The sequence below is a fragment of the Bos taurus genome, chromosome 4 (genome assembly GCF_002263795.3).
Source record: "Bos taurus isolate L1 Dominette 01449 registration number 42190680 breed Hereford chromosome 4, ARS-UCD2.0, whole genome shotgun sequence".
Lineage (NCBI taxonomy): Eukaryota > Metazoa > Chordata > Mammalia > Artiodactyla > Bovidae > Bos > Bos taurus.
The window spans coordinates 44049866-44073204 of record NC_037331.1 but is presented as its reverse complement, the minus strand read 5'-3'; the positions used below and the strand labels follow the sequence as shown (position 1 = coordinate 44073204).

Genomic DNA, 23339 nt, shown 5'->3' with positions numbered 1-23339 from the left:
TTAAAGACAGAACATCTTTGTTTCTCAACACATTGGCATCAGTATTATTCAGTCTTAACACTTCCTTCAAAAACTGTTGAGTGCAAAATATTATCTAATAAGAATTGAGTTTCAAGAATACTAAAATATGAAAAGAGAAATAAAAGTACCTAGAGGTTGTTATGGTAAGTACACTAGAATTACTTTGCCATCTGGATATGAAGTATAAAATTTTCCTTTTTAATGGACTTTTATTAGATATATTAAATACACCCAATTACTTCTTATCTACTGCAGTTTCTTTTCCACTAATTATGGATTCACAGGTTTACTTTAAATCTAGTTTCGATAAATCTGTCAAAGGACAGATATTTTACATACATTCATATTTGTGAGGATACACATGCTTTGCATTCTTCAGTGTAACAATAAAAGTTTAATATTTCTAAAAAAATTATTCTTTACCTAAAAACTTTCTTTATGAAAAGTTGCTTTATGCATAGCTTCAAATTCTCCAAGTATTTCCATAAAGCAGACAAGTATGAATACTCTAGCTTTTTATAAACAGTGAGGCTGTTTTAGGGAATACCAAAAGATAAATATTGAAAGAATATTAGAAACTTAATTGAATTGGCAAAGGAGGAACTTTTGATTAGACTCTCCTCACAATCAAATAAAGCCTTTAAGACATTCCTTATGTATTAAAAAAAAATATGAAAAATTTACTAAAAAAGCTAAAATTTACTAGAAAAAGCTTTTTACTAGAAAAAGCTAAAAATTGACTTTGTTCATTAAACACTAAATATTTTACCCTGTAGGAAGCTAAAAAAAATCCTCAAAGCAAATGAAAGCAAGCAAAAATACAACTCTCGCCACAATAATATAACTATTTTAACCAATCAATCAATAAAAGTACTTTAAAGAAATAGAAAATTCACTGAGGGGCATATATAATGCATTGTATCAGATACTAACTGGAACAATTCAACTTAGGGCACCATAGTTTAAATATTGATGGTCTGATTTATATTAATGGAAATAGCACAAAGGGTAAAAAATAGACTCATTTAAACTGCACAGCTTGCTTGTTGAGAAAAGGAGCTATTTAAAAAAAGAACAAAAAGCAGACTCAAAAATACCTTTCTTAGATATTGCTATAAATTAATCTGCCTTCCTACACAAAAAGAACTTTTTCTCATAAAGTCTAGTTATTATAAATAAACATTATCAAATTAAAATGAAGTTTTAAGGGAAAATTGTGGCCTTGTAGTCCAAACTAAGAAAGGAAGGTCAAATGATAACTATATCATCAGTTCATTCAACAATCAGATAAAATGGATTTCTACCTTCTCTGTATCAAACTTAGGATACTGAAATTAACAATACAATTTAAAAATAGCCATTTCATATAAAATGATACATATAGAATACAACAGAGTATTTATTATGCTCACTTGATTCTCACAATCTTCTTCAGGAAAAACAAAAAAATCACCATCCCTATGTTGTGAATAATGAAAGAGTCTCAGTCAAGTTAACTGGGAGGTTTGCTGCTGCTACTGTCGCTTCAGTCGTGTCCAACTCTGTGTGACCCCATAGACGGCAGCCCACCAGGTTCCCCCATCCCTGGGATTCTCCAGGCAAGAACACTGGAGTGGGTTGCCATTTCCTTCTCTAATGCATGAGGTTTAGGACTTGTCAAATTATCTTTCCTGTGTTTCATTTACCTCTATCAACATCATTGTCATCAACACTACAACAGAGTTAGCTATGCCAGACACCGTATTAAGTACTTTATCTATATTACGTTTTAACTCATTTAATCCTCATGACAACCATCTGAGTTAACACCATTATTATTATTCCATTTTCCAGAAAACCAAAATACATAGAGGTTAAATAACTAATCCGAAAGTAAAGAGCTTAGTTAGTGGCTGTGCCAGGATTCAAACCCAAGTACACTGATGCTCAATTTTGTGCTCTTAACCAATTCAGTATGCTACCTCTCAAATATCCAAAACATTTCCATGAAAGCTGTATATTGAAAGTTAATATATTTTATAAGCATTTTTTATATAAAGCCCCACAAACTTAGAAATATGTATTAAAAATTAACATTATGCATAATATAAACTAAAAGAAATATCAAAATAAATTTGTTAGCACAACACAAAACTCAGTTAGGCAGGAAACAAACAAACAAAAAAAAACAGAAAGTAGGAATAAACGAATATTCAATAGACCATGAAAGTTGACAGAAAAGATAAATGATGAGTGGAAACAGTGGCCAAAATATTAAAAATAGTAAATAATTATGATGATTTAAATCTTTGATAGTTACATCTGAACATCAGCATGTACTATTCTACAACTGCAGTTGTCCAATTTCCCTTTTGTACCTCCAAGACCACAATCAGAGAGGTGAAGCTAAATGCCATCTCAAAACAACTGCCACATAAAGCCAGGCAGTGTCTTTCAACACTTTTTAAAAAGATACATTTAAATGTTTCGGTTTAAACAGTCTCCCACAGGTTCTAAGGAAAAGGCTATGAAAAATAAAAAGGTATAATAATTAGTGTGATAACCTGCCTTGTTTAATTATGCCAACAATAATCTACATATAGGATTCCAGTTCCTCTCTACCAATCATCTGAGGATATAGTTGAGTATGGAACTGAACAAATTTATGATGAAAGAGCCATGCAAATTATCTAAGTGTAAAATAAAAGATGGCTTGTGTGCTCAGTCATGACTGACTCTTTGCAACCCCATGGACTGTAACTTGCGATGCTCCTCTGTCCATGGAATTTTCCAGGTGAAATACTGGAGTGGGTTGCCAGTTTGTATTCCAGGGGATCTTCCTGACCTAGGAATTGAATCTGCGTTTCTTTTGTCTCCTGTATTGCAAGTGGATTCTTTACTGCTCAGCCACCACGGAAGCCCCAAAAGATGGCTTGTGCCTGTGTGCTAAGTCACTTCAGTCGTGTCTGACTCTCTGCGACCCCACTGATTGCAGACCACTAGGCTCTCCTGGCAAGAATACTGGAGAGGGTTGCTATGCCCTGCAGGGGCATGGGGTTCTCCAGGCAAGAATACTGAAGTGGGTTGCCATGCCCTCCTCCAGGGGATCTTCCTGACCCAGGGACGAAACTGGAGTCTCTCATGTTTCCTGTATAGGCAGCGGGGTTTTCACCACTTCTGTCACTTGGGAAGCCCAAAAGGTGGCTTACACCTTTCTAAAAGATTAAATATATTATTGACTGTGCTGAAAAATTGTTGACAATTTATACTTCAAAATCATACCTTTATTCTTAATACTATGTTAAACCACAGAAAGCAACAAAAGTTGAATGAAAAATGCAAACGGTCTTATAAAAATGAAAATTCCTATGGCTAATAAAAGCGTTTGGAAAACAGTAATGCTATCTAATGGCGCCATCTTGTGGAAAATACTGAAGAAAGTTGAGTTTTGAAACTCATCCTTCAATTGCCTAAAGGCAAAATAAACAGGTATTGGGTAAAAAAAAATACTCAAATAAACCTAACACTAAGAAAAATTTAATTCCAATTATAGTACTACTTGGGGCTTCCCTTGTGGCTCAGCTGGTAAAAGAATCCGCCCGCAATGTGGGAGACCTGGGTTCAATCCCTGGGTTGGGAAGATCCCCTGGAGAAGGGAAAGGTTACCACTCCAGTATTCTGGCCTAGAGAATTCCATGGACTGTATCGTCCATGGGGGTCACAAAGAGTCGGGCACAACTGAGCAACTTTCACTTCACTTCACTTCTTCATAGTATTACTTAATGAATAATTTTAACCCATAATAAAAAAAAAAACTCTCTTCAGAATCAGAATTAAATATTAAATATTTGGGAAGAAGGCACTGGGAGTTTGGGGTTAGACACAAACTATTACACATAGAATGGATAAACAGTAAGATCCTACTGTACAGCACAGTGAACTATATTCAACACCCTGGGATAAACCATAATGGAAAGAATATAAAAAAGAATGCATATGTGTATATAACTGAATCACTTTGCTATATAGCAGAAATTACCACAATACTGTAAATGAACTCTACTTCACTTAAAAAAAATTTTAAACAAATACTAAATATTTAAAGATATTACTGATTCCAAATAAGGAACTAATAACAAAAGTTTTAAAACACAAATTTAAAATTAAATTGTATAATATTTAATCATCTCTATTTCAAATTTAAACTTACTAATAAACTAAAATGAATTAAAAAGGGGAAGTTATACCACAAATTTTGTAGAATCTACCCTCTATGTGAGCCAACCTGAGACAAAACTACAACTATTAAAAATGAAAATTTCAATCTCACACTTTTATCTGATGCATGGATATCTATATTTCCATAAACCGTTCCCAGGCAGATCACTTTGCCTCCTGTTGTTTGGACATGTAATTTTTGACTCTGAAAGACAAATACAAAATACACATATAGAAAAAGAGAGCATAAATTTGACTTACACTAATAAATATTCAACATTTTATACATTTCTTTTAAAATAATAATAATAAAGCAGTAACAGAGGAACTAGGAATGAAATAGAAATGTACTGCTTTGAATAATAACATCTGTGAGAAAAGAATGTCAACTGCTGTTACAGGGATTAAATAAAGCTGTTTGGACTAAAGGGAAAAAAAGATACTCAGGAGTTTCAGTAGCTTAACCGAAGAAAGGGGTGGGAATCAAAGATCACTGTGACTGGCTAACTAAACATAAATGATAAAGATGATAACAATAATCAATGTTACTGTTCATCATTATTAACGTGCATATTATTAATAACAGTAACATCTATGACTTGGCATTCTCTTTGCATCAATAACAGTGTTCGCTACTTTACACAAACTAACATTTAATTCTCACAACTCAGAGTGATGCATATTATGTGTTTCCCCATTTTACAGAGAAAGTAATTCAAGAATCAGAAAGGTTAAACAACTTTATCAGGTGATATACTGGAAAACAGTAAATTATAAACTAACAGAATTAAACTTACACCTCCTGCACTGGAAGGCGAGGTCCTTTACCACTAGCACCACCTAGGTGCTTCTAAGTTCTTGCCAATAAAATATACGTAGAAATACTATGTTTAATACCCAGGCTTGTGCTTTTAGAAGAACTGATGTGCCTTCTCTGTGCTCTGCCCCTTCCATCAGGTGAGTGTATATTACAATAAGGCTTTAATAGATGACAGAGCCAGAAGATGAAAGGAACCTACAGTAACTGAATAGAAATGAGTCACCCACGCAAATGAAAAATAAACTTGGACACAAATGAAAACTAAACTATAGTTGTGTGTGAGCTATTAGATGGTTCGATCTATTTTTCATAGTTGTGTGTGAGCTATTAGATGGTTCGATCTATTTTTCAGAGTACCTTTCTTCACCTTAATATCTGTGTAAGTCTTCAGTTCTACCACAAGTATAAAGAGAAAAAGAACACGTAAATATCAGAGAATGAAAGATAGCAAAAGCAAACCCATCAATATCACAACCAGCAACAACAGAAAAGTATCTAAAAAGTAGGGGAAAAAGTTCAAAACAATCATATACCTTCTGGTTGCTTACTCAGAGGGAAAAAAAAAAACAACAGTAAAACTTTAGATAAAACAGCCCAGGGATGAAATTCAAAAAATTCAGTAAAAAGGGCAAAATGAACCCCTCTTAAAAAGTTCATTTATATTACAGCATGGTAGACTACTTCATGCCCATAGAAACATGAGTCAGAAGTCCAATTGTATTTAATAATACAGTCTTTATCAAGCAGACAAGTAATTCATGAGCTTTAAAAAAGAACATCTCCAAAATAACTGAAGGACAGGGAGGCCTGGCATGCTGCAGTCCATGGGGTCACAGAGTCAGACAGGGCTGAACAACAAGAGTTCTTAACCAAACTTACATGAGATTCTAGAGTCTGCAAAACTTATGAAATTGTAAGCAAAATTTCATATACATGTATATTCTTTCCAAGTAAATAATCATCCTATTTTCAAAGAAGTCTAAAGCTCAAAACTAATATGAAAGTTAAAATGTTTAAATAAGTCAGAAGCTATTCAGTATAATATAAACTATTATTACTGCATTTAAGAAAATGGAAATGTGTGGCATTCAATGAGGTAAGAGACTATTGCTTGAAAAGTTTACTTATTTATTCCCTAATTATGCTGAAAAAATGTACTACTGCTAGACATTTTGCTTGGACAATAAAGAAAGGTGAAAACAGCATAAGCTTGGAATGCAGAAAGACCCAAGTTCAAATCTTAGCTCTATGTATTAACTGTGGGAACCTAAATGAGTTCCTCGGTCTCTGTATCTGACAGTTTCTTCCTTGGTAAAAAGGAGACAATTTATGGAATAAATGAAGGCTTAGCTAAGTTTCTGGATATATAATAAGAACTCAGTAGACAGTTTTGTTGCTTGTTGTTGTTCAGTCACTAAGTTGTATATGACTCTTTGGAGACCCCATGGACTGTAGCCCACCAGACTCCTCTGTCCTTGAGATTTCCCAGGCAAGAATATTGGAGTTGGTTGCCATTTCCTCCTCCAGGGGATATTCCCAACCCAGGGATCGGAATCTATATCTTCCATGTCTCCTGCATTAACAGGCAGATTCTTTACCACTGAGCCACCAGTAGCTATTAATATTGCTATAAACATCTTATTACATAGATCAAATATATCTCAAATCCTTAAAATGAGTGGAAGAGAAACTTACATTAAAGGCAATCACTAACTAGAAATAATATTATACCGTATTCAAAGCTTTAAACCAGGTATTTTATGAAGTGTTCCCATTTGTGAACTTAAGTCAGTTAAATTCTGAGATCTCAAGAATGATTCTCTCAACTCAATTCTCCTAACTATCACTAAAATTTAGTGGACCCAAATTTAATTTTTGAATATTTTTGAACTATTCTATTTGAGGGCTTCTCTGGTGGCTCAGTTGGTAAAGAATCTGCCTGCAATGAGGCAGACCTGGGTTGTATCCCTGGGTGGGTAAGATCCCCTGGAGAAGGCAATGGCAACCAAACCCATATTCTGGCCTGGAGAATTCCATGAACAGAGGAGCCTGGTGGGCTGCAGTCCATGGGGTCACAAAGAGTACGACACAACTGAGCAACTAACACATTCTATTTGTAGGACTGATGTATCATGACTTTTATTCTTTTTAAGAGGTATCCTAAAAAAATAAATAGAAGATATACAAATTTTTTAAATCGGATAAGCATTATTCTATCTTAAAATTACTGTAATGGTCCACTGGGCTCCTTTGTAAATCTAAAATACATTATGGGATCTTAGTAATCTTATTTTTCATATGTCTCAAAACATTTTGCTACTTCATTATCTGAGTAGTTATTTCAATATAATTTTTCAATTATTCCTAACTCTGACAGAAAATGACTAAAAGAATAAGACAACAGAAGAATGATACACTTGCTTTGGATGGTGTTTGGTGGTGGTGGTTTAGTTGCTGAGTTATGTGCGACTATTGCAACCCCATGTACTGTAGCCCGCCCATCTGTCCATGGGATTTCCCAGGAAAGAATACTGGAATGGGGTGCCATTGTCTTCTCCAGGGGATCTTCCCAACCTAAGAATCGAACCTGGGTCTCCTGCATTGCAGGCGGATTCTTTACAGACTGAGCTACGAGGGAAGTTTTGAATGGTGTTTTTTAACGAAAGGTGATTTTGCCCCCCAGAGGAGGACAATGTGTGGAGATATTTTTCATTGTCCTAAATGAGGACTGTTTCTTAGCACTTTGTTTATAGAAGCTAGGAATACTGCTACACACCGTAGAGTGCATAGGTCAGCCCCTGACAACAAAAATTTATCATAGCCCAAAATGTCAATAGTGCCAAAGCTGAGAAATCCTTTTTCATGTTATGCACATAAAGATAGAAAAAAGAAAAACTGACAAAATAGATATTTCAGAATTTTCAGATGAGTCAAAAGATGATTGCAAAGACAAAGACAGCAGTATAGTTGTTTCTAAGTTTGATTGTGAAATTGAAAATCTAAGACTCTGAGTCTCCAGGGGACGATATTCTAGATGAGTGTTCTGAAATTCAAGCATTGATGAATGAACAATACGTTTATAAGAACAAAAAGGAGCCACGGTATTTTCATTCAGTTAGTCATTCAACATGAAAACCGCATTGTGCAATCTTTTACAACAAGAACCAGAACCATCTCATTTTTCCAAAAGTGTATGTAATCTTTTTTGATATTTGTGCAACTAAATGTATTGAAAAGGATCACATGTGAACAGATGACAAAGGCAGGTGTGTAAACAAAGGTGGTTGGAACAAAACAAATACTGTAAAAAAAATTTAATGCATCCAATTAATCATTCTAATTAGTGTTTATAAAACTAAAAGTGAAAATGTTTTGCAATTATGAAGCAGAGATGACTGACTTCTCTTCAGCAATACTAACAAAGTTCACAAAAGTATTGAGTTTTGAATATGCAAATATAAGAAGTACCAGTAAGAATAAGCTAAATTTATCAATATGCATTTGAAATCATTTAGAGCTGAGACAAATTTGATTTTAAGAAAATTAAATATAAAAGTGTTACAGCACAAAATAAAGCTTTTGTTGTTTAGTGAAATACCTACTTAATCCTTAAGTAATGGGCTACCTGGTACATTATAATTTTGATTAACTTAATATTTTAAGCATATTTATAATGTTTAAAGACTTCTCCTTACTCCTTAATAAATGTAAGAAAATCATTCTTTAATTTCTTAAACTTGGCAAGATCTAAGAATACTAAGAATGTATTATGAGTTTTGCTGTACACTTTGAAATGAAATCTAAATGTAATATTATGAAAACCTTCAAAGTTGCTACAACCTCTACAGTGTCATAACAAAACTGATTTTAAAACAAGAGTTTTACAAGGAATTTCTGAGTGATGAATAAATGATACTCAATATTTTCAGTAAATGATGTTCAGAATAACAGCCTTCATTAGATACCATGGTTCACAGTTTAAAGTGTTTTAAAAAATAATATTAAAACAAAATTAGAAAAATAAATATACCTTAACAGACTGTAAGATACTAGTCCCCTGCTCAGTTTCAATTTTGCAATTATCACACTCAATATTTTGGACCTTTACACAGCCAGACCCTGATGACTGGATATTCAAATCTACAAATGAAAAAAAGAAAAACCAAGTTACTATGGCTAATGGCTCCAAAGCATTTAAGTATCCCGCAGAAATTCAGTTCCTCAGTCATGTTCATAACGTTACAGAATTCTGGAAAGAACATAGTTGTTAGTAATCTCCCTCTAAAGCTAAGGGACCTCCACCACAGCAGGACCAGATGTAAAGCCTTTTTCTACCAGTTTTTAAAAAGCAGTTATTTCTGCTGGCCTCTATCATCTAAAGAAAGGAAGTAACATAGGAGGTAAACAAAGGAGGTCAAAGATTCCAGATTCTTATAGGCACACCTGGGAAAGATTATAGAAGCCTCTTTCCCACTGAGAAAATACAGACACAAATCTGAGTAAGAATACAGCAACTTAACATCATTATGGTGAACTGGATAAGTCAGTTAGATTATTCTCTTTTAAAGCGCAAAGATTTGTTTTCAAACCTCCCTCAAATTTAAAGCATACCGTAGGAGAAATTTATCAGTGTACATGATCATGACTAAGGTTTTCAAATCCTACCTCTAACCCTTTCATATTATTATGCAGCTATATCACAAGGTAATCTGAAGTAATAAAGAGTAGAACAACTCTGAAAAATTTAGTACTGAATAATATTAAAACCTCAAAATTGTGGATAACAGTAATATACCTGAAAAAAGTTTAGAAAATTGTAGTGGGGGAAGGAGCCAAGATGGCGGAGGAGTAGGACGGGGAGAACACTTTCTCCCCCACCAATTCATCAAAAGAACATTTAAACGCTGATAAATTCCACAAAAAACAACTTCTGAATGCGGCAGAGGACATTCAGGCAACCCAGGAAAAGCAACCCAACTCTTCGAAAGGAGAGAGAAGAAAAATACAGCTCCACCCACCAGGAACACCGACGCAAGCTTCGCCCTAAACCAGGAACCTTGACAAGGCCACCTGTACAAACCCACACACAGTGAGGAAACGCCACAATAAATAGAAAATTGTAGCGTACATACTGGGTCGTTTCTGACTCTTTGCAATCCCACGTAGTGCAGGCCACCAGGTTCTCTGTCTATGGAAATCTCCAGACGGGAATATTGGAGTGGGCCGCCATTTCCAACTCCTGGGGATCTTCTCCACCCAGGGATTAAACCCAAGTCTCTTACATCTCCTGCACTGGCAGGGAGATTCTTTACCACTGCACTACCTGGGAAGCCCAACTTTAACCTTAAACTCAACTTAATATGCAAACTTAGATGTCTCTGTATAAAAATTTAAAACACCAGTACTTAATACCCAATTCAAATATTGATGATTTCCCTTAAACCAGACCAGCGAAGTAATGTTGCTCCAAACACAAAGTACTGGGGCCTAACACTACAATGCTAGTAGTTATGGTATAAAGATCAGTTTCTACAGTTGTGTATATGGCAGTCTCTATAAAGGCAATATTTTGATTTGGATTAATATAAAAAACATAAAAGGCAATTTTACCCCATATTTACATGGATGCAAATGTAACTGGCACAGTTTTAGCCATTAAGTAGTGTTATAACATAAGGCTTGATCTCAGGCAGTTTAGATAGGAACGGAGAGAAGAAAACAGATTCTAAATATACTCTACCCTCAACAGGTGGGTAGAGGAGTTAAGGATAGATATTGAGTAGTGGTGGAAGTGAGAAATAGATTTAAGGGACTAGATCTGACAGAGTGCCTGATGAACTATGGACGGAGGTTCGTGACATTGTACAGGAGACAGGGATCAAGACCATCCCCATGGAAAAGAAATGCAAAAAAGCAAAATGGCTGTCTGGGAGGCCTTACAAATAGCTGTGAAAAGAAGAGAAGCGAAAAGCAAAGGAGAAAAGGAAAGATATTCCCATCTGAATGCAGAGTTCCAAAGAATAGCAAGGAGAGATAAGAAAGCCTTCCTCAGCGATCAATGCAAAGACAGGAGAAAACAACAGAATGGGAAAGACTAGAGATCTCTTCAGGAAAATCAGAGATACCAAGGGAACATTTCATGCAAAGATGGGCTCGATAAAAGACAGAAATGGTATGGACCTAACAGAAGTAGAAGATATTAAGAAGAGGTGGCAAGAATACACAGAAGAACTGTACAAAAAACAGCTTCAAGACCCAGATAATCACAATGGTGTGATCACTCACCTAGAGCCAGACATCCTGGAAGGTGAAGTCAAGTGGGCCTTAGAAAGCATCACTACAAACAAAGCTAGTGGAGGTGATGGAATTCCAGTTGAGCTATTCCAAATCCTGAAAGATGATGCTGTAAAAGTGTTGCACTCAATATGCCAGCAAATTTGGAAAACTCAGCAGTGGCCACAGGACTGGAAAAGGTCAGTTTTCATTCCAACCCCAAAGAAGGGCAATGCCAAAGAATGCTCAAACTACTGCACAATTGCACTCATCTCACACGCTAGTAAAGTAATGCTCAACATTCTCCAAGCCAGGCTTCAGCAATACGTGAACCATGAACTTCCAGATACTCAAGCTGGTTTTAGAAAAGGCAGAAGAACCAGATATCAAATTGCCCAACATCCACTGGATCATCGAAAAAACAAGAGAGTTCCAGAAAAACATCTATTTCTGCTTTATTGACTATGCCAAAGCCTTTGACTGTGTGGATCACAATAAACTGTGGAAAATTCTGAAAGAGATAGGAATACCAGACCACCTGACCTACCTCTTGAGAAACCTATATGCAGGTCAGGAAGCAACAGTTAGAACTGGACATGGAACAACAGACTGGTTCCAAATAGGAAAAGGAGTACGTCAAGGCTGTATATTGTCACCCTGCTTATTTAACTTATATGCAGAGTACATCATGAGAAACGCTGGGCTGGAAGAAGCACAAGCTGGAATCAAGATTGCCAGGAGAAATATCAATAACCTCGGATATGCAGACGACACCACCCTTAGGGCAGAAAGTGAAGAAGAACTAAAGAGCCTCTTGATGAAAGTGAAAGAGGAGAGTGAAAAAGTTGGGTAAAGCTCAACATTCAGAAAACTAAGATCATGGCATCTGGTCCCATCACTTCACGGCAAATAGATGGGGAAACAATGGAAACAGTGGCTGACTTTATTTTTGGGGGCTCCAAAATCACTGCAGATGGTGATTGCAGCCATAAAATTAAAAGACGCTTACTCCTTGGAAGAAAGTTATGACCAACCTAGATAGCATATTCAAAAGCAGAGACATTACTTTGCCAACAAAGGTCCGTCTAGTCAAGGCTGTGGTTTTTCCAGTAGTCATGTATGGATGTGAGAGTTGGACTGTGAAGAAAGCTGAGCACCGAAGAATTGAACTTTTGAACTGTGGTGTTGGAGAAGACTCTTGAGAGTCCCTTGGACTGCAAGGAGGTCTAACTAGTCCATCCTAAAGGAGATCAGTCCTGGGTGTTCATTGGAAGGACTGATGCTAAAGCCGAAACTCCAATACTTTGGACACCTCATGTGAAGAGTTGACTCACTGGAAAAGACTCTGATGCTAGGAGGGATTGGAGGCAGGAGGAGAAGGGGATGACAGAGGATGAGATGGCTGGATGGCATCACCGACTCGATGGATATGAGTTTGAGTAAACTCCGGGAGTTGGTGATGGACAGGGAGGCCTCGCATGCTGCTATTCATGCGGTCGCAAAGAGTCAGACACGACTGAGCGACTGAACTGACTGAATTGAATGCTATTCTCACTCTTTCACTGAAACAGTTATAGACAAACTGGAGGAACACTAGTTGAGTATGAAGAAAACTGAACTATGTTGATTTGAGGGGCCTGTGGAATACACACATGGAAACAGTAAAACTGGAAATGGGATTCTGGCTCTAAAAAGAGGAATCAACAAATAATGAAGTTTGGGTAGTTCATTTTTATCTGAGCTGCCATAAAATTTTGCTTTTCTCTATTTCAATATTCAGTTTATTTTGTACTATCTAATGTGTTAGCAAATCTTCCTCCCCACCGTAGACTTTTATATTTTGAGATCAGGGTCTCTTACTCATCTAGGTTAGTTAAAAAAAAAAAAAAAAGTTGAGAAGCAATAAAGCATAGTTTTTCAGCAGACTTCAGTCAGTTCAAATCTCAGCTCCACCACCTTATATCTGAGAGACAACAGGCATATTTTTTTATCTATCCCACTAGAAATTAAGTTTCATGAGGGCATGGATCTCCTCTACTTGTTCACCCATAATAAATACTCAGTATATAAAACTTGTGCTGTGCTGTGTTGCTTCAGTCATGTCCAATTCTTTGCCACACTGTGGATGGTAGCCCACCAGGCTCTTCTGTCCATGGGATTCTCCAGCCAAGAGTACTGGAGTGGGTCGCCATGCCCTCCTCCAGGGGATCTTCCCCACCCAGGAGACTGAATCACTGTCTGTAGTTTCCTGCATTGACAGGTGGGTTCTTTACCACTAGGGGGGTCATCAAACTTGTTGTATTTCAATTCTCTTATCGAAAATGGTGACAAAAACGGTGTCTATAATATAGTGCAATTGTAATTAGAAAAGATTATCTTAGAAGTGTTATCTGCTATTATGATCATTAAAAGTATCTTGCTTCAGTCCTAGGAAGGCAGAGAACCTGGGAAGACTTTCCTAGAGAAGTGTCACGGAAACTGTGGCTTCCATGTGAGAAATAACATGGAACTCAAAACACCTAGAAAACATATCTGGCAGCCATTATCAATTGACCTTTCTGGGGCAATCTAACTATGTGTTTTTCTTCAAAGCCTGCAACTCACAGAAAATTTAGTTAGGCCAAAACGAATGCTGATGTTTTCAGTAAGAAGCCGGGTGCCTATTAGAAACCAAACACTTGGTCCAGATTAGATGGAACATACTGTAGGCATGGCTGTTTCGGGAACAGACCCCAGGCCATGAGCAAGTGGAAATGCGGACGGCCTGCCATGCCACTGAATGCATTACCAAGATACCTTAACCCTGAAAAATAAAACAGTTTGTTATGGACAAAGTGCAGTAACACAAATAGGAAGAAAGTGTCAAAGGAGGATAGGACAAAAAAATGTTATGTGGCTTAGGTTATTCCAAATCACGTTTCTACTAGATTTATAAAATTGCTATAACTGAAAACGTAATTCCTAACTGCTACTCAGAAACCCAAAGTAGAACAGAAAAAAAAAAAAAAAAAAGAGAGAGAGAGACATAGCTTCTGAAGGGGTCAAGAGTAAATTACGCTGAAAAGTCTCATCCAAAGGGACAAATTAAAAATGCACGTCGGCTTAATTTCAGAAGTTCACACGGTGTGCCCAGGACCCAAACCCGTTTTACAGTCACTTGCCAAACTTCAGGGGCGCGTTCACTTCCACGGACGCCTGGTGGTCGATGACATCAGCCACGATGGTCACCTCCTTCTGCGCCTCGTCGTAGTTCACCTGCAGGCCGGCCAGGGCCCGCGCCCCGCCCTCCACTCCGCTCACTGTGACCAGCACGCGGTCGCCGTCTGGGTAGGTGAGGGGATCCAGGGGCCTCACGGTCAGGTGGCATGGGAGCCGCGCCCGCAGCCGGCCGAAAGGGCTCACCAGCAGCGCCCACTCCTTCAGAGTCCCGCGCACAGGGTCAGACCTAGAGACCTCGGGCTGGGACCCACCTGAGCCGTACAGCCGGGACTGACATGTCCCACAGGCCCAGCGCCCGGTGGCCTCGCCGGCCCACACTCTGAGCAGACAGAGCCGGAGGCAGCCCAGCCCCCATCCCGAGAAGGGGAACATGGCGTGCCCCTCTTTCTCCCCCAGATTACTTCAGCCTCAGGTTAGTCTCCCCACGTCCAGTCGGCTTGCCGCTGTGCTGACCAAGCCAAAAGGGAGACACTTGATAAGAGGGTTGGCTGAAGCAACAGCAAGACCGCTCACTTCGTTTAGCAGTGTAAACGTCAGCTACACGGGTCTGGGCGGCAAATTGGAATTTTAAAGTTCTAAGTATCCATCCAGTTCTAAGTATCCATCCTGACCGGAGCCCCTCGCCTACTCCCGCCCCTTTCGCAAAGGCCGGTGGGATAGGTAGTTCCAATGGTGGCCAGATGTTGAAGGGCTCGGGCAACTAAGAAACTACATTTCCCAGAAGGCAATGCGCAGGATGCTAAGGGTAGTTCGGGCAGGTGTTGGACGGAACTCGGAAGGCCTGCGCTTTTCCCTCAAGCCCATTAGCCATTGGAGGGACGGGGGAGAAAAAAAAAAATCTACACAGGAACCCACTGGCCAATGGAAAGCGAGGAAAGCAAAAGATGGGCCAGACTGCTTGGTTTCCTTGGATACCGAGGACGCGACTTCTCCGAAGAGGGTGGAGCTTTGGAGTGAGACGGAGGAAGATACACTGAGAAAAATTAGGAGCCTAAATAAGAATCAGGACGAAGAGAAGAGCTAAGAAACTGCCCTTTTAAAGGTGAGAACGTGATTTAAAATAGGAGTACCCTCAGTGAGTGGTTAGCTCCAAGCGGCATTAAATTAGTGCGGGTTACCCTGGGATGGAGAATACCTCTGCAAGAGGTTAATGACTCATTAGTGATCTCAAAGGAAACTCCCTCTTCGAGAGCAAATGTAGTAATAACATAAGCGTCCTGTCTCCTTTCAGACTCTAAATGACCTCAGGCCAGTCATTGAATGTATCTGAGTTTTAACTGCTTGCTCTTAAAATTAGGTCAATAATACCTTCTTTGTCGTGCCTCAAAGGTTTTTTTATTTTAGGGATTAAATTAGATAATGGATGTGAACTCCGGTGCTCAGGCTGTCAAGCTGCAGTTTATACTATTTTTATTTTATATCTAAAAATCCTAATGAACTGAGCTGAAGTCCTCAGGGGCCCAAGTCACAGAGTTCTTTGCAAGCCATTACCTGTTTAAAAATTCAGTGTTTTTCTTAAGTTATCCTTTCCTCCTTTCTGTCCTAGTCCATCTCCCTCCTTATAAAGGCTCACTCATGATAGGTGCAAGCTTTTAGGTTCATCAAGTTCCCACTGCATATTAGTTCTGCCCTTGGCTTTGTGTTTCATTTCGTCAAAATTATTCAAACTGATCTTCAAACTGTCTTTTTAATAAAATCCCACAGGAATAACTTTGGGAAAGGCATTGGTTTAAGCATCTTGAGAATGCACTCAACTTAGTTGTTCAGTTCAGTTGCTCAGTTGTTTCTGATTCCTTGCGACCCCATGGACTGCAGCACACCACGCCTCCCTGTCCATCACCAACTCCCAGAATTTACTCAAACTCAAGTCCATTGAGTCGGTGATGCCATCCAACCATCTCATCCTCTGTCATCCCCTTCCCCTCCTGCCTTCTATCTTTTCCAGCGTCGGGGTCTTTTCAAATGAGTCAGTTCTTTGCATTAGGTGGCCAAAATATTGTAGCTTCAGCTTCAACATCACTCCTTCCAATGAATACCCAGGACTGATCTCCTTTAGGATGGACTGGTTGGACCTCCTTGCAGTCCAAGGGACTCTCAAGAGTCTTCTCCAACACCACAGTTCAAAAGCATCAATTCTTCGGCGCTTGGCTTTCTTCACAGTCCAACTCTCACATCCATATTTACTATTTCAAATAAATGAAATAAAACTGACCAAAACCGTTACTTTTTGGATCATCTGAGCTTTAAGATGGAGATTATGTACATTAAGGTTAACATAAGATATTAAAAAGTTAGTGATACTTTTATAAGTCTGATGTCATGTAGCAAGTTTGTCCACATATCAATAATAACCAGCAAAAGTACACCTTCCACCTTTATGAGATTATAGTTTTCAGAGCATGTTCACATGTATCATGTCATGGTATCCTCACAAAACACTCTGTGTTTAGCAGGGCAAGTATTATTATGCTTACATTATTGATGAAGAAACAAGTTTTGAAAGATTAAGAAACAATTAGAAGGTCTGACCCTCTCACCACTCTACTAAAAGGTCCTTCTATCTTCCTGACACCTTTGGAGAAAAAAAATTATTTACGAAATGAATAGAAAGTCGTATATAACTTCCCTCCATATTTAGAGTTTACTTGTAAAATATTTTTGCACAGTCAGTTTTTTAAAAGCCATTCCTGCAGTCATGAACATGCAGTGCTGGTAGGAGTATGTTCTTAAAACCTTCAGAGTTCAGTTTAGCAATATGCATAAAGCACCTTCAAAATGTGTGTATCCACAACCTAGAAATTGTACTTTTTGGAACTTAATGTAAACATAAAATTAGGGATATTCACAAAAACTTACATTCAAGGAATTTTTTTACAGGATTACTTATGATAATAAAGAACTGAAGCAACCTAAATGTCCAAAAATAGGAGGGTGTTACATAATTTGTGAACATCTGAAATATTATGCAATAACTTAAAAATTATATTTTGAAGACTGTTCAATTATATGTGAAATCTTCTACAACATAAAGAAAAACCTATAATTCTCCTTCTTTGTATGGAAGAACTACACCCACAACTACCACACTCACATAAAACTTCCCTTTGACACTTCCAGTCATCCAATGTTTAGAGGTTTTCCCCTCAACAAAAAGCAATTTCTGTGACACCAGCTGGATGTCCTACAGTTCAACTCAATTCTGACACTAAGGTTAGATCCCATAGGTTAGGGGTTCAATTCCACAAAACTGCTCCCACCCACCTCAGATGCCGATCACAAGTAGGAGGTCCTCAGGTTACCCACAACTTCTATCCCATTTGGCTAGAAATTGGAGATTCCCACAAGCCCCTCCTTAGATTCAATTAATTTGCTAGCGTGGCTCACAGAAATTGGGAAAATACTTGAATTTACCACTTTACTAAAGGATTAGTAAAGGATACAGATGAATAGTCAGATGAAGAAACAGAGCATGAGGCCTGGGAGGGTCTGGACTGCAGGAGCCTCTATCCCCCTGGAGTCAGGATGTGTTCCTCTCCTGGTGCGGATGTGTTTACCAATCTGGAAGCTCTCCAAACTGCATATAGTCTGATTTTTATGGAAGCTGCATTACGTAGCCTTATCAACTCCATTTTCAGTCCTTCCTTCTCAAGAAACTTGGGGGCAGAGCTGTAGATTCCAAGCTTCAAATCATGTCTTGTTTTTTCTGGTGACCAGACCCCATCCAGGAGTCTACCCAAAGGCACTTTCATTAAAATAAAAGACACTCCTATGATTTGGGAGAATGGCATTGAAATATGTATAATATCATATATGAAACGAGTCGCCAGTCCAGGTTCCATGCACGATACTGGATGCTTGGGGCTGGTGCACTGGGACGACCCAGAGGGATGGTATGGGGAGGGAGGAGGGAGGAGGGTTCAGGATGGGGAACACATGTATACCTGTGGCGGATTCATTTCAATATATGGCAAAACCAATACAATATTGTAAAGTTAAAAAATAAAATTAAATTTAAAAAAAAGAAAAGAATGGGGAAAAAAATGAAAAAATAAATAAATAAACAGAAGACACTCCTATCACCCAGGAAATTACAAGAGTTCAGGAGCCCTTTGTTGGGAGCCAAGGGCTGAGACCAATGGATATATATTGTTCTGTTATCTCACAATAATGTTAAGTGACATGAGTAAAATATCAAATTGTATGTACAGTGTATGATCTCAGCTCTATAATAAAAATAACAGGAATTTTAACATAAAACTATATATTTAAAATATATGTCATAAACAATTATAGAGAAACACAGCTTGATAACAATGGTAAGTAAGACAAATTACTTTATCTTTTTTTGTGTGTGTCTTCAATAATGAATATATATTATATTTATAATAAAAAAAATTTAGATGCATTTCTTAGCATGTATTGTTTCCTAAGACTGACTCAAATAATAGGTAGAGGATTTCTTACCATCTAAATGCCCATGAATATTTTACTTAATAATTAATATTCAATAAGTGTACAATTTAATATAGCATGATGAAATTTTGTCTGAGATATTTTATATTTAACTATTCTGATAGTTAAAGCCATGGTTTAAGCAGCTGTTTCATAAGCTAGCCTAGTGATTAATTTTTGACACCTCGTCCTGTGATGAAGACTTAACATACTCCAGACAGCCTAATGGAACAAATTCATTCCATACTGGACAATACATTCTGGAAAGTGAATGACAGTCTCTCATTGAGTGGCCGAGTCTTTTCAAGTGTGGGGGCAGGGAGGGTGGGGCCTCTGCAGCTGGGAGTCCTGGTCCGCCTAGGGCTCTTTAAACTTTCCATTTGGCTGAAGTACACCAGGTCCTGATCACGCTCAGGAGATCCCTTCCCTGTGTCTTCCATCCCCTTCACAGGGGCCAGCTGCTGTGATTTACAGAGTCCTTCCCGGAGTTAACCCATCATCAGCCCCCAAGGCTCTCAGGCTGCAAAGTTGTGAAGATTCAAGGCTTTTTGTGGATGATAGGAAATGGTCCTCACATTAAGTTCTGTGGACTGAATCTATTCAGAAAGGGATCTCTCTCAAGTTTTAAAAAAGGGAAATTTACTTGCCTCGTGCTACAGAAATAAGAAACTTAAAAGATTTGTGCTTGAAGATCCAATAACTCACAATTGTAAGGTCACATACAAGGATAAGTATTATTATAAGTAATTTCATTACAGCATTTTAAAAATGCCAGTTAGGTTTTATTAGTTGCAGAGCTCTACAACTCTTACACCCTATGAATGACAGATAATACTTGCATGAAATCAGCACCTGTCTTCATCTTATAAGATGCTCTGAGTGATATCAGTCACAAAAATCATGTGTGGACAGCCACAGCAGGCTGTCACAAAAGCAAAAAGAACACCTACAGGCTAGGAGAAAATATTTGTAAACAATGTGACCAATAAGGGCTTAGTTTCCAAAATATTTGCAAACAATGCAACAAACAAGGGGCTTAGTTTCCAAAATATACAAGCAGCTCGTACAACTCAACAACAAAAAATAAACAATGCAATCCAAAACTGGGCAGAAGACCTAAATAGAAATTTCTCCAAAGAAGAAATACAGATAGATGGCCAATAGGCACATGAGAAGATGCTCATCACTAATAATTAGAGAAATGCAAATCAAAACTACAATGAGGTACCACCTCATACGAGTCAGAATGGTCATTATAACAAATGCTCGAGAGGATGTGGAGAAAAAGGAACCCTCCTATACTGATAGTGGGATTGTACATTGGTGTAGCCCCTGTGGAAAACATTATGGAAGTTCCTCAGAAAAGAATTATCCATATGATCCAGCAATCCCACTCCTGGACATATATTCAGACGAAACTATAATTCAAAAAGATACATTCACCCCTATGTTCATAGCAGCACTATTCATGATAGCCAGAACATGGAAACAACCCTAAATGTCTATCAACAGATTTAATGGATAAAGAAGATGTGGCACATATAAACAGAGGAACACTACTCAGCCGTAAAAAAAGAATGAAAAAATGGCATTTGCAGCAACATGAATGCAGCTAGAAATTATCATACTAAGTGAAGTAAGTCAAATACAGAAAGACAAATACGATTTCCCTTATATGTGGAATCTAAAATATGACACAAATGAAACTATGAAACAGAAACAGAATCACAGACATAGAGAACAGACTGGTAGTTGCCAAGGAGGAGGGATGGAGTGGGAGCTTGGGGTTAGCAGATGTAAGCTTTTATATAAGAATGGATAAATAACAAGATCCTACTGTAAAACACAGAGAACTGTATTCAGGATCCTATGATAAATCATAATGGAAAAGAATATATATATCAATAATGGATATATATACATGTATAACTGAACCACTTTGCTGTACAGCAGTAATTTACACATTATCAGCTATAAGCATTAGTCACTCAGTCATGTCTGACTCTTTGCAACCCTGTGAACGGTAGCTCTCCAGGCTCCTCTGTCTATGGAATTCTCCAGGCAAGAATGCTGGAGTAGCCATTCCCTTCTCCAGGGGATCTTCCTGACCCAGGGATCAAACCTAAGTCTCCTGCATTGCAGGCAGATTCTTTACCATCTGCTGCTGCTGCTGCTGCTAAGTTGCTTCAGTCTTGTCCAACTCTGTGCGACCCCATAGATGGCAGGCCACCAGGCTCCTCTGTCCCTGGGATTCTTCAGGCAAGAATACTGGAGTGGGTTGCCATTTCCTTCTCCTGTGCATGCATGCATGCATGCATGCTAAGTCACTTCAGTCATGTCTGACTCTGTGCAACCCTATGGACAGCAGCCCACCAGGCTCCCCTGTCCACGGGATTCTCCAGTCAAGAATACTGGAATGGGTTGCCATTTCCTTCTCCCTTTACCATCTGATACTTCAACAAAAAATTCAATAAATGAACAGCAGAGGGCATTGGAGACTTTTCAGAAAAAAAAAAAAAAATGTAACCTACAGAAAGGATTCTGGAATTCACTTTAAGTGAGGGGTGCCCTAGGAATTTGCTAACTTAATTATAAACTTTTGAAATAAATATATCTTACAACTTCTGTTCTTCTTACAAAATCTTAATAAACTCAATAATAGAGTTTATTATTATCTAGAGTAATAACTATAATACTAAGAAGTAGTTAATGAATATGTAGGTAATCCCATTTGAAATCCCATGTTATTTGTTTTCATGCAGATGATGTACCAGAAAAAGCTTCTTAGTTAATGTAGTCAAATTTCTCTCACATTAAACACTTTGAGAAATCATCTAGTTTACAAATATCTGAAGAAGATTCTCAGGGTATACATTAAAGCAATATGTGTGTGTGTGTGTGTGTGTGTGTGTCTAAGATAATATTTACTGCAAACAGAAAGTTAACTTAGAAAAACTTTAAAAGCTCACTTTAGGCTAGAGTTCTTGTATGTGCTAACTCTTCACTGCACTTCTACAAAGCAGCAATACTGTTGCAACCATTCACATTGCAGTACCATTAACATATACTTTTGAGTAGAAATTTCATTTACATTTTACATATTTTGAGGCAATACTGTTAGTTGTGTACAGGGTCAGGATTAATACTACTTCTCGATAAAACTGTTGTCATTAAATAATATCTCTCATTATCTCTAGTGCTGCTTTCTATCTTGATACATATTTTAATCTAATAATAATATTTTCATCCTTTTATTTCAAACCTGTGACATTATATTTGGGACTTGTTTCTTATAAACAGAATATAGACAGATATTTTAAATCTAATTCAAGAACCTGTATTAACATGTAAATTGAATCTACCTTCTTTTTTGTAATTACTTTTACATTTATACTTATTCATACCATCTTATTTTGTGTTTTCTATTAACCTTGCCTTTTTGTGCCTTTTTTGTTGTTCTTGCTGTTCCTGCTGTTCTTCATTCATGTCTTTAGTTTAAATGTTTTTCTTTGTTCATCCTTTGCCTCTATAGTAATTTGAAAGGCTATTTTCTTCTAATCATTATCCTTAACTTTTTCACATACTCGACTTAACAAATGTCTAATCGATCAATATCTCTATCTTCATCTCAAATAATAGAATTCTCTAACATAAGTCTGTTCCCTTCTATCTCTCATGTCATTTATTGTCTTGTGCTTTTTAGTTCCACCTTGTTTTTGAAGCCAAGCAACTAGTTATTATTATTGCTGTTTATATTTAAAGCTTACTTAAATTTAGCAAAGTTTACCAATTTATTTGCTCATCTCTTTCCTTCTAGATTTATTTTTGTTTGAGAGTCTTTGAGTAATTTCTTCAGACTATGAAGTGTTTTTATTTCAACCTCACTCTTAAGTAATAACTTAGTTGACATATACTGTCTCTCAGTGGGCTTGCCAGGTGGCTTCAGTGGTAAAGAATCTGCCTGCCAATGTAGGAGATGCAGACACAGGTTCTATCCCTGAGTCGGAAAGATTCCCTGGAGTGGAGTAGGAAATGACAATCCACTCCAGTATTCTTGCCTGGAAAATTCCATGGACAGAGGAGGCTGGTGGGCTACAGTCCATGGGGTCAGAAAGAGCCAGACACGACTCAGTGACATGCACACAAGCATTGTCTCTCAGTATCTCTGAAGAAATACAGTTTTTGCTAATGAGAAGTCTTCTATTTGTCTAATTTACTTCCTTTGTGGAGAATCTATTTTTTATTTTTGGTTATTTTAAAATTTTTTCCCTTTGTTGTAATAGTTTACATTTCAGTATTCTGTGTATGTTTAGATCTTTTTGTTTGCTTTGGTTTGTTTTAAAGTCAAGTTTGCTGC

The 23339-nt window shown here is 37.6% G+C and overlaps 2 protein-coding genes across 4 annotated transcripts in view; one reads left to right on the top strand and one right to left on the bottom strand.

Annotated features, from left to right (window-relative positions):
* FAM185A (family with sequence similarity 185 member A) overlaps window positions 1-15164 on the bottom strand; it is a 91225-nt gene extending 76061 nt beyond the window's left edge. For all 3 annotated transcript variants that reach the window (XM_024991321.2, XM_024991320.2, XM_024991323.2), the window contains exons 1-3: window positions 14473-15164; window positions 9069-9178; window positions 4331-4423 (exon numbers count right to left, since the gene is read on the bottom strand). In XM_024991321.2, coding sequence (XP_024847089.1) covers window positions 4331-4423; window positions 9069-9178; window positions 14473-14902 — 633 coding nt within the window. In that variant the 5' untranslated portion in view covers window positions 14903-15164. The remainder of the gene's footprint in view (window positions 1-4330; window positions 4424-9068; window positions 9179-14472) is intronic.
* Window positions 15165-15258: 94 nt separating this feature from the next.
* The window catches only part of CCDC146 (coiled-coil domain containing 146), a 141502-nt gene continuing 133421 nt past the window's right edge, over window positions 15259-23339 (top strand). Inside the window, exon 1 of the mRNA XM_005205333.5 lies at window positions 15259-15572. The gene's annotated coding sequence lies outside the window, so the exon portion shown is untranslated. The remainder of the gene's footprint in view (window positions 15573-23339) is intronic.